Source organism: Periplaneta americana, chromosome 9 (genome assembly GCF_040183065.1).
Source record: "Periplaneta americana isolate PAMFEO1 chromosome 9, P.americana_PAMFEO1_priV1, whole genome shotgun sequence".
Taxonomy (NCBI): domain Eukaryota; kingdom Metazoa; phylum Arthropoda; class Insecta; order Blattodea; family Blattidae; genus Periplaneta; species Periplaneta americana.
In genome coordinates this window covers 52,968,769-52,981,845 of record NC_091125.1, presented here as the reverse complement: position 1 = coordinate 52,981,845, position 13,077 = coordinate 52,968,769, and the positions used below count along the sequence as shown (strand labels likewise).

The window sequence follows — 13,077 nt, the reverse complement described above, 5'->3', positions numbered from 1 at the left end:
AAACAGTTTTATTGTCGGATGACAGAAGAATAAGATCAGTTAGCTAGAATGTCTAAATTCAATAAATCATTGAAAAGCAAACTTCATGCTTACGTTAGTGAATTTGGCGCCTATGTTTTTTCAACCGATGGAAAGTTTTGTTATGTAAGGTTTGTGAAAAGACAGTTAATCACGAAAAAAAAGGTATTTTATAAGTCAACATGTGTCAACTACGAAGTAAAAATGTGAGTTATGTTGATATAACTTAAATTTATTGCTAAAATATAGTATGCCTTTTAAAATTTACAATGCCTTTTTCAAAATTTATTGTGCCATTTTTACGTTTTTATTGCCTTTCTTGTCTGTTTATTTTAATTGATTATAAATGCCTAAACATCCGTACTCTAATCATAATATATGCCTATAATTAAATGTCTGAAATGTGCACTTCATTAATCTTTACATCAAAACGCAACACATATCCTTGTTCCTCACACTTTTCTTAACTTACTTGTAAAATTTTGTCTCAATAGAATTAAAAGTACACCTGGAAATTTGTACACGATGCAAGACGCAGGAATTTTTTTTTTTTTTTTTTAAGAAATAAACAAATAGAAATTTTGTACCAAAGATTTTCATGTATCTTACTGTACTTGCTCAAAACTGCCCCCCTCAGATTAGGCCTACTACTTGTTTTCTTCTTCAGACATTTTCTGGAGTACGGAATATTTTTTAAGACTTTTAAACGAAAATTGAATTTCCGATAAAAATTCCGTCCAAATTTCACTCATGGTTCACCTTAAAAATAGCTATAAATATTACAATAACATCCAATCGAGAGAATAAACGTTTCACGCAAATACAGGGATCCTAATGAATCCCGTCACTCGTTGCTTTTATTTCATTCTCTGGTTACTGGAAGCACTGGACAGTCTCATTTTACAGTTTGTACTCGTATAATTCCTCTGGAATTTTCATAGGTTTTGTTTTCAACTCTGATTTCAATATCAGTGTTAATGTGCAGGTTCGCTTTTATTTTTTATTATAGGGGAAAGACTTCAGAACGTACCGTTTTCCATCGTTTTTCAAAGTTTCGAGGACGAATCTCTTTATTATTTCAAATAATCTTCTACAACATGATAAACTAAAACGGAATGCTTTCCACATTTCAATTTCATACAAAAACTTCTATAACATGGATATGAATACCCAATCACTTACCTAGGTCGAGGCTGTGATCTGAGTCGTGGTATACGTTGGCGGATCCATATCGTGCTCCGCCATGAGAAATCGCCCTTTTTCGGTGCCCAGGCGGACCCTGCAACAAACATAATAATTACAATAATAGGTCATGTGCATAGAAAAACCCTCTCAATATTATTATTTCTTTTTTAAATATAAAAACGGGAAATTTATCATTTGAAGAGGTGGAAAAATTCAAATATTTTGGAGCTACAGTAACAAATATAAATGACACTCGGGAGGAAATTAAACGCAGAATAAATATGGGAAATACCTGTTATTATTCGGTTGAGAAGCTTTTGTCATCTAGTCTGCTCTCAAAAAAGCTGAAAGTTAAAATTTATAAAAACAGTTATATTACAGGTTGTTCTGTATGGTTGTGAAACTTGGTCTCTAGCTTTGAGAGAGGAACAGAGATTAAGGGTGTTTGAGAATAAGGTGATTAGGAAAATATTTGGGGCTAATAAGGATAAAGTTACAGGAGGATGGAGAAAGTTACGCAAGCAGACCTGCACGCATTGTATTCTTCACCTGACATAATTAGGAATATTAAATCTAGACGTTTGAGATGAGCAGGGCATGTAGCACGTATGGGTGAATCCAGAAATGAGAAATTTATATAGTGTGTTAGTTGGGAGGCCGGAGGGAAAAATACCTTTTGGGTTATCGAGACGTACATGGGAGGATAATATTAAAATGGATTTGAGGGAGGTGGGTTATGATTGTAGAGACTGGATTACTCTTTCTCAGGATAGGATCCGATGGCGGGCTTATGTGAGGGCGGCAATGAACCTCCAGGTTCCTTGAAAGCCATAAGTAACTAAGTATTATTATTATTATTATTATTATTATTATTATTATTATTATTATTATTATTACTTACTTACTTACAAATGGCTTTTAAGGAACCCGGAGGTTCATTGCCGCCCTCACATAAGCCCGTCAGCGGTCCCTATCCTGTGCAAGATTAATCCAGTCTCTATCATCATACCCCACCTCCCTCAAATCCATTTTAATATTATCCTCCCATCTACGTCTCGGCCTCCCTAAAGGTCTTTTTCCCTCCGGTCTCCCAACTAACACTCTATATGCATTTCTGGATTCGCCCATACCTGCTATATGCCCTGCCCATCTCAAACGTCTGGATTTAATGTTCCTAATTATGTCAGGTGAAGAATACAATGCGTGCAGTTCTGTGTTGTGTAACTTTCTCCATTCTCCTGTAACTTCATCCCGCTTAGCCCCAAATATTTTCCTTAGCACCTTATTCTCAAACACCCTGAACCTATGTTCCTCTCTCAGAGTGAGAGTCCAAGTTTCACAACCATACAGAAGAACCGGTAATATAACTGTTTTATAAATTCTAACTTTCAGATTTTTCGACAGCAGACTGGATGATAAGAGCTTCTCAACCGAATAATAACACGCATTTCCGATATTTATTCTGAGTTTAATTTCCTCCCGAGTGTCATTTATATTTGTTACTGTTGCTCCAAGATACTTGAATTTTTCCACCTCTTCGAAGGATAAATCTCCAATTTTTATATTTCCATTTCGTACAATATTCTGGTCACGAGACATAATCATATACTTTGTCTTTTCGGGATTTACTTCCAATATTATTATTATTATTATTATTATTATTATTATTATTATTATTATTATTATTGGCCGGGTAGCTCAGTTGTTAGAGCAGTTGGCTACGGGGTTCGATCCCAGGTGGTGACAGGATTTTTTTCTCGTTGCCAAACTTTCAGAACGGCCCCGAGGTTCACTCAGCCTCCTATAAAATTGAGTACCGGGCCTTTCCCGGGGGTAAAAGGCGGCCAGAGCGTGGTGCCGACCACACCACCTCATTCTAGTGCCGAGGTCATGGAAAGCATGGGGCTCTACCTCCATGCCCCCAAAGTGTCCTCATGGCATATTACGGGGATACCTTTACTTTAATTATTATTATTATTATTATTATTATTATTATTATTATTATTATTATTATTATTAATTATTATTATTATATTTGCGATATTTTCACTGCAGTTATTATTTTACTTTATTTTCTAACGAAATAATAGTATTACTCGCAAATTAAACTGAATGCTAGAGTAAAGCATTGCAAGCGTTCTGTTCGGCTCAAGTTTGTCGAGTATGGTGAAGTTTTGTTCCACCTTATTACGAAAATAATCGCTGTCCTCCACTCCCAACCCTTTATGTTTTAACCGCTTAAGAATTTTAGCACAGATCTAGTGATTAGTTTGCCATATTAAATAAGGGAAAGTCTGTAATGTCTTAGTTAGGCCTACCTCTCTCAAGTTCGAACATTGCAGAACACTAACTGGTACAACGGCGTGTCCGGGAATCAGCGGCGGTTACGTCATCAGTTGCCGCTATCAGAGTTGCACTCATAAAACGTTTTAGTGTTCCTATATAGAGCTTAAATTCACTGTGCTTATCTCATCATGTATAATAACTTCTCTGATTACAACATGCTGTTTTCCAGATCCTGCACAGAGCGACGTTTTTTAATATACGTTCCCTTTAAGAGTTCATCACAAATACTGAAGGTATATCGATGGACACAAATTAAGATTTATTTATCCCGTCATGAAACAGAAACTAGGAAATATACATGGATCGATCTGGAGTCTGCGCGACTGCATTGTCCTGTTAAATCACTGAAATTTTCCTCGTCCGTTACATCATTCAAAAATTGTAAGAATATTTATATCGCACGTTTCCTCTCCAATTTATTACAAAAATATCTTACACAAGCGTAATATGAGTTTGTACACACAAAAAATATATGCTACCTGTAACTCCTGTACATAGTGTCTCAAAATAATGTTACATAGGAGAGAAATTGTTAATTTTATCCAGTTAGATTTGAGTTTTGATATACTGTGCGTCGTACTCAATCCATGATCTTTCTTCACTGGTGAGGCAAGTGAACTTGAGGCTAGCAATCGACTAATCGGTCCTCTATAGACTGTCGCGCCCAAGATTTATTATTTATTTATTTATTTGTTTGTCTATTTATTTATTTATTTATTTATTTATTTATTTATTTATTATATCACAAACAAAAGTTACAGTGTCGGCAGTTGTAACAATAATAAAATTTATAATTGGAAAAATACTGCTAGTCATAGAAAACTTGATTGAGAAAAGTCTCATATTTCTACTACGTACGATCCAAAACAAACATTAGTCAGGAAAATAGAACAATACACCCATGTAATACTGCAGCAATAGTATTATTACATGTATTATTGACAGTCAACAATACAGTAAAAATGGTATTTAACAAAATAATGCGTTATTACTTTTAGATGTATTGTCTGTCAGTACACAGACGAGTAACAATGACGTTGATAACATGATCCTAATACAATGACAGGCTGTCTAATAATGAACATAACACAATGCTGCTTCGTAATTAACGCGGATTTTCCATTAGACAGAAATGTCAAAGATGCGCAGACTGAGTAAATATAAAGCAAATGTCAGGCTATAAACACCCTGGAGGGCAGAGAACGTACGTACCAGAATCGCTTTATACTACCCAAAACAAATTCAGCAACTAAGATGATCAACAGTTACATGATAAAGAAGTGAAACAAGAAACACATATTAAAGAAAAACAAAGGTTAATTATAAAACGCAATTAAAAGCAGTAACAAAGAAATGTAAACACAAGAAGAGAAAAGAAAAATGAGAAAAGAAGTAACAATAAAGATAGATAAAAGATAAACGGATTCGCACATCACAAAGGCGACTTACGCTAGTATTAAGTACTTCAGCTCCAACAGGACTTTTGCGCACACACACACACACACACACACACACACACAGATACATATATCAGATTCCTAACACTGATAAGCGAGTTTCATCTCTTTTCGTAAGCTTTAACGATCATAAAGTCTTCAGGAATTTCAGGCTAATGCTACGAATATATATATTTTCCGTGTTTTGAGACCAGAGGCCAAGGACCAAGGACGTGTAGAGACATGTGTCCGCAAAATTAGAAACATTGCCCGGAGCCCTCTCATTTACTAACATATTAATCCTACGTGCTTTACATCTATGATACGGTAACATTATTCGAGTTTTACAAACCCAAAAATGTATCGCTCTCGGCAGGGTTTGAACTAAATTATCGATTCTATCTAGTGGAAAGCATGATGACCATTTCACTACCAATAACAATAAAAATATATAATTAAATAAAAGAGGAAGATAGGAAGTGAAACGAGGAGTAAGGAAGACAGAAAATAGAAAAATTGTGAAATACAATGTGCTAGTAAAGTAATGGTGGGATTTAGACTCATAAAACAAATATGAAAGAATAAGTCTTAAAATTTTACAGTGCATTCACGGAAGTTCAATGTGGGTTCCTCTGTATCCAGGTAGACGTATCAGCAGTGCTCCAAACCTGCCATACACTGCTAAGAACACGTGGAGTGACAGTTGTAACAGCTTCTCTTATTCCCTTTTTCAAACAACTCTCATTAACGGGCACAATGTACAACCTCTTCTTGACAACCCACTAAGACAGTAGTGTCAGAGTTGTAAACTCCAAAACCGGTTGTGGAGCTAGATCGGAGCGTGAACTTGCTTATGTCTGTGGAAACACCGGAGCACGCAACCAGTCTAGTGGAGCGCTTCGCTCCGTTTAGTCTCTGTCTGACAACGCTGCACTAAGACAACGTCCAGAGGAGTGAAGTCTGGAGAGCATGGTAGCCATCGTTTCCATCAGTTCCTTTCAGTCCTTCTCTATGAAAACTTTGCACTTAGAATATCCCGAACTACGTCAGGAAAGTGCAGAGGAGCAACATTTATCGAAAGATTACAAAGGTGTTGGAAATTGAACAGTTCCAATATATCGAGGTAATTCGGAAAGATTACAATGGTTTCTGCAAAGTAGGAGGAGTTAATCAGTTTATCTCTTGGAAGAGCACATTGACTTTCTGGCTAATGCTCTCATGTTCAACATTGGCATATGCATTTATATGAACTCATTTTCTCACTTTGTACCAATTAACATGAAAAGTGGCCTCATCATTAACACTACACGATCTAAAATGATTAATAATAGAATCAATAACAATCGATCAGTAGGTAAACATGGTAACCTTATTAGGATAAGGATAAAAAATCACTACGCTGCATTCATTACAGTACAATTATTCAGTCCTGACAGTCGCCGGAGATGTGCGCCTGGGACAGGAAAATCCATTTAGTTACGCCAAGGGCTGTTTGGGTTATTCACTCGCTTACCTTCAGACCGATCAGATGTCACGCGTGCGGTAGAGCAGTATTTTTCCAGTGTAATTAAGCTGTACTGCATTTCTTTACCGACAGCTCGCCCTTATCTCTACTCCGGAACTCTCCCCATTCCTCCTATTACTTCCCCTCTTCCGCATCGCTGACCTGTCTGGACTAAATAATCGGTCTGTACGTAGAAGTACGTGTGGGTAGTGCGGATAAAGAAAACAAGACGAATATAATGAGAACAAGGAAAATACTAGGATAACGGGAAGACAAAACAAGCGGAGAAGAAGTGAGAGACATAATAAAAGAATGAGAAGAAAACGAGAAGAGAAGGAGAACGGGATAAGGGCAAAGAGAACAAGAGGAAAATAAGTAGTCCAAGAGAAATACAAGAACAAGAGAAAGGCACGGAGAGCAAGAGAAAGATAAGCAGAACGAAGTAAACACAAGGAGAACGAGGTAAACGCAAGGAGAACGAGGTAAACACAAGGAGAACGAGATAAACACAAGGAGAACGAGGTAAACACAAGGAGAACGAGATAAACACAAGAAGAATGAGGGAAACTCAAGGAGAACGAGGTAAACACAAGGAGAACGAGGTAAACACAAGAAGAACGAGATAAACACAAGAAGAATGAGGGAAACTCAAGGAGAACGAGGTAAACACAAGAAGAACGAGATACACAAGAAGAACGAGATAAACACAAGGAGAACGAGGTAAATACAAGGAGAGCGAGGTAAACACAAGAAGAATGAGGGAAACTCAAGGAGAACGAGGTAAACACAAGGAGAACGAGGTAAACACAAGGACAATGAGGGAAACTCAAGGAGAACTAGGTAAACACAAGGAGAACGAGGTAAACACAAGGAGAACGAGGTAAACACAAGAAGAACGAGATAAACACAAGAAGAACGAGGAAAACACAAGGAGAACGAGGTAAACCCAAGGAGAACGAGGTAAACACAAGGAGAACGAGGTAAACGCAAGATGAATGAGGGAAACTCAAGGAGAACGAGATAAACACAAGGAGAACGAGGTAAACACAAGGAGAACGAGATAAACACAAGAAGAATGAGGGAAACTCAAGGAGAACGAGGTAAACACAAGGAGAACGAGGTAAACACAAGAAGAACGAGATAAACACAAGAAGAATGAGGGAAACTCAAGGAGAACGAGGTAAACACAAGAAGAACGAGATACACAAGAAGAACGAGATAAACACAAGGAGAACGAGGTAAATACAAGGAGAGCGAGGTAAACACAAGAAGAACGAGATAAACACAAGAAGAATGAGGGAAACTCAAGGAGAACGAGATAAACACAAGGAGAACGAGGTAAACACAATGAGAACGAGATAAACACAAGAAGAATGGGTGAAAACTCAAGGAAAACGAGGGAAACTCAAGGAGAACGAGATAAACACAAGGAGAACGAGGTAAACACAAGGAGAACGAGGTAAACACAAGGAGAACGAGGTAAACACAAGGAGAACGAGGTAAACACAAGGAGAACGAGGTAAACACAAGGAGAACGAGGTAAACACAAGGAGAACGAGGTAAACACAAGGAGAACGAGGGAAACTCAAGGAGAACGAGGGTAAACACAAGGAGAACGAGGGTAAACACAAGGAGAACGAGGGTAAACACAAGGAGAACGAGAGAAACACAAGAAGAATGAGTGAAAACTCAAGGAAAACGAAGGAAACTCAAGGAGAACGAGATATACACAAGGAGAACGAGGTAAACACAAGGAGAACGAGATAAACACAAGGAGAATAAGGGAAACACGAGGAGAATCAGAGGAAGATAATGATAACGAGGGTAAGGCAATGAGAACAAGGGGAAGTCAATAAGAACAAGGATAAGACAATTAGAACAAGGGTAAGGCAATTAGAACAAGGATAAGGCAATTAGAACAAGGGTAGGACAATTAGAACAAGGGTAAGACAATTAGAACAATGGTAAGGCAATGAGAACAGGGGTAGGACAATTAGAACAAGGGTAAGACAATTAGAACAAGGGTAAGACAATGAAAACAAGGGTAATATAATGAGAACAAGGGGAAGACAATTAAAAAACGGTAAGAAAATTAGAACAAGGGGAAGACAGTGAGTACAAGGGTAAGACAATGGGAACAAGGTTATAAAATAAGAATAAGCGTAAGATAATGAGAACAAGATAATTACAATGAGAACAAGGATGAGGCAATTAGAACGAGGGTAAAACAATAGGAACAAAGGTAAGACAATGAGAACAAGGGTAAGACAATTAGAACAAGGGTAAGGCAATTAGAACAAGGGTAAGGCAATTAGAACAAGGGTAAGGCAATGAGAACAAGGGTAAGACAATAGGAACAAAGGTAAGACAATGAGAACAAGGGTAAGACAATTTAGAACAAGGGTAAGGCAATTAGAACAAGGGTAACGAATGAGAACAAGGGTACGACAATAGGAACAAAGGTAGGACAATGAGAACAAGGGTAAGACAATAGGAACAAAGGTAAGACAATGAGAACAAGGGTAAGACAATGAGAACAAGGGTAAGACAATAGGAACAAAGGTAGGACAATGAGAACAAGGGTAAAACAATAGGAACAAAGGAAAGACAATGAGAACAAGGGTAAGACAATTAGAACAAGGATAAGGCAATTAGAACAAGGGTAAGGCAATAGGAGTAAGGGTAAGACAATGAGAACAAAGGTAATATAATGAGAACAAGGGTAAGACAATGAAAACAAGGGGAAGTCAATAAGAACAAGAGTAAGATGGTAGGAACAAGGGTAAGACAATTATAACAAGGGTAATACAATGAGAAGAAGGGTAAAGCAATGAAAACACGTGTAAGGCAATGATAAAAAGAGTAATATAATGAGAACAAGGGTAAGACAATTAAAAAAACGGTAAGAAAATGAGAACAAGGGGAAGAAAAAGAGTACAAGGGTAAGACAATGGGAACAAGGGTAATAAAATAAGAATAAACGTAAGATAATGAGAACAAGAGAATTACATTGAGAACAAGGGTATACAATGATAACAAGGGTAAGACAGTGACAACAAGGAGAACAAAGGATGATAGGAAGAAAAAGGGAAGCAAAGGAGAACAAGAGAAAAGGTTGCATTTTTATGAATGTCAATTTCAAAATTACAACACCAAATTTAGTGACGAGAAAGACGTAGTTTTGCGTGAAAACTTGGAAAGCTATTCTTTAATTTAGTGGCAATTTCACATCTCTATCGTGTTTCATTGCAATTATATAATCAATTGAAACCTCATTACGATTTATGGATAGAGTGTATATAAAGAAATAAATATGCATGTGGAAAGAATAAGAAGTGTTGAAACGAGTAAGACATTTACATGAAACAAATACAGAAATAAATTAATTTAGAAGAAAAGAACAAGAATAAACAGAATTGAAGAAATCGCTAAAGAGGTGGAGGGATCAAAAGATCGGAAGTGGGTGCGTGTATAAATGAAAAGGAAGGCAATAAACGTAAGGGTCGAAAAGGGAGAGTTATCAACAAAGATAACAAAGTTAGATAAAAGGAAAAAAGGAAAGAAAGAGAGAATCTTCTGCTATCAACTGGTTGAAATGTTGCGAGATGGTATCTTATCTTCTTCAAATACATACTGACAGTGAGACTGGAATCGAGACCTGATAAAGTGCTATCTCCCTGCTATCCGGCCTATAGATTAACGTAACGCACCATGGCTTAACGCGGGTGTAGCCAATCCTAAAACGGAGACACTTGCTACGTTTTCATGGAAATTCAAATGGATACCTATGAAACTTCTCATGCAGTTTTCGAAACATACTCAAAGCGTATTCTGAAGAAATCTAACCGAAAGTCAAAAGAATTAGCGTATAAAACCCTTGTTCGCCCAATTATGGAATATGGAGCAGTAGGTTGGGATCCGTACAGAAAAAAACCAAATCGATTCAATAGAAAAGGTCAAAAGCAAGGCAGCAAAATATGTCAAAATGGGGAATGGACATGGTGAGGAGATAGTAAAAGACTTAGGATGGGAACTTCTCAAGTCAAGGCGACGAAAAACCAGACTCACTGCATTGTTCAAGACACAAATGGGACACAAAGCATGGACCGATATCAATGCTAGATTAGCAACACCATCATACTTAGGAAGGACTGATCATATTAGGAAGTTTAAATGTAGAAAACAAAGAACGGACGTGGCAAAATTTTCCTTTGTTAACCGCTCAATAGTAGACTGGAACAGCTTACCTGCGGCAATCTTTCAGGGCGGTCCTCTTAAAATCAATACATTTAAGGAAAGGTTGAGAAGATTAGACTAAAAAATTTAATTGGAGGTGCAGTGTAATTATTTAAGTTGTGCCATGTAATTAATTGAGTTGATATATAATTAATTAAGCTGATATGTAATTAATTAAGATGATATGTAATTAAGTTCGGAGGTAATTAATTAAGGTGAAATGTAATTACTTAAATTGGTAATAGTTGGGTGAAATAGAAGTACTTATAAGTTAGATTTACTTTTGCTTATCATAGGCATTATTATAGAATAATTTTTATTTATAGTCCTAGGTTTATTGCATCTACTATTTATAGATTTACGTTTATTTTATTTTATTTCGTTTATTTTATTTTATTTCATGCAATTTTAATTATTGATATTATATATCACTACCACCGGGTGTATACCCAATTGTAGTGTTAATAAATACATACAAAACATTTTGAATACCGAAGCTAAAGTTTGGAAATTAGTCATTATGTTGGTTAACATGTCATTGGCATGTTAGCATATTGGTCATCCTGGAGGCTTTGTCTACAAACTACGTTGTTTTTTCTAAATGAAATGCATGAAAACTTAATATTCTGGCTGTTAATGTAGAATGGTTAATAATGGCTTTTAGGAAGATACAAAATTGTGTGTGTTATAACTTATAACACTACTTTTCAAAGTAAAAATGTGCACTCCCTCTTGGGGAAACAGATGACAGATCAAACAAATGATGATCGTTCATGCACTTAGCGTATTGAAATCGATATGCATTTTCATACAACTCGGTCCGTATACGATCCGATCCCATTTTTTAGGTGTAATCGACCATGATTTCGGTTTGAATACCGCGTGAAAACGTAGTATCTATCATTATATCTACGCAAACGTACGTACATATTTCGAGTCACTTTCCAAATATGTTATCCAAGTTTCGATTACCAAGGAAGAAATGTCAGTAGTCTATTGAAAATCCTTGTATTATATTACTTCACTGACCGCGTTCCGATCTACAACTAAATAATATGAATACACAGAATGATTCTTTGAGGTCTCCGTTGAACATAGTTCATTCACCCTATCCTGTTCAAACTCCGCTCTTTTCGGCTATAAGCTGATAAAAGACAGAAAGAAGCAATGACTGCATATTAAGTAGAACGTTCTTTGTGCAAGGATGGCAGAGAAGAGAGTTATATTTGTGACGCAATCATAAGAAGAAACATATAGCATGAATCTGATACACTCATAATAAATAGTTCAGTTGCTGTTAAGCTAACTTCGACAAAAAGTCACATTATGTCAAGATGTATCTACTGTATCGTGTAATTGTATAGATACGGAATTACAAAATGGGCCGAGTCTTGATAGCAGTCCTCCTCTATATAGGCAACAAGCTTCGCAAGACTGTCCACAAGTAGCATACATTTAGGCGCTCTTGTTTACTGTACAGTACATACGCAATGCGTTGTATTTGCAACTTAGTAAAATTAAGCAGCCCAAATTTTGTTTCTGGTTCTGTACCTATTATCCTTTCCCACGTCTCTATCACTACAATGCTCGTATAATGAACTGAAACACATCATATCACTTTGAACAGAGGCATTAAAACTGAGGACACAATACTTGCTTGCATTCAGTCATATGTTCAAAATTATATGCAATCTTCAACAACAAATTCGGCCTCGGTAGCGTAGTTGGTATAGCGCTGGCCTTCCGTGCTCGAGGTTGCGGATTCGATCCCGGCTCAGGTCGATGGCATTTAAGTGTGCTTAAATGTTACAGGTTCATGTCAGTAGATTTACTGGCATGTAAAAGAACTCCTGCGGGACAAAATTCCGGCACACCGGCGACGCTGATATAACCTCGGCAGTTACGAGCGTCGTTAAATAAACCATATTTTTTTTCCAACAACAAATAATTAATTTTGAGACATCCATTAAGCGATTTTTCTGCAGAAAACGTTGCAAAAATTCATCTGTGTTGGTGGTATCAGCGATCCGTTGCTATGACTCAATGGATAGCGTGTGCGCTTTTCAACGAAGTGGTCCATGGCTCAATTCTCGACGTGGACGGAGGTTTATCTCCATTCCATTGGACTGGCTATTCATCCCTCTGTTCTTGTACCTGCCCTGTTATGTCTATGCAGTGGTACTGCATCGTTCTGACAACTTGATAAAGGAGTTCTTCTATATGAGGGAGACTAGTGTTAATGCACAGAAAGGTCTAAAGATCTCGATGATGTCGTAGCGTCTCACGAACAAAAAAGTGGTATCAGTGTACGCTACTGTGGCCATGTAAATAGTGTACGAGCTTGTCATCCAA

At 37.0% G+C, this 13,077-nt stretch overlaps 1 protein-coding gene across 1 annotated transcript in view; it reads right to left on the bottom strand.

The window, feature by feature from the left end:
- The window catches only part of LOC138705937 (pleckstrin homology domain-containing family G member 5-like), a 705,365-nt gene that overhangs the window by 601,362 nt on the left and 90,926 nt on the right, over nt 1-13,077 (bottom strand). Inside the window, exon 3 of the mRNA XM_069834734.1 lies at nt 1,201-1,297. Coding sequence (XP_069690835.1) covers nt 1,201-1,297 — 97 coding nt within the window. The remainder of the gene's footprint in view (nt 1-1,200; nt 1,298-13,077) is intronic.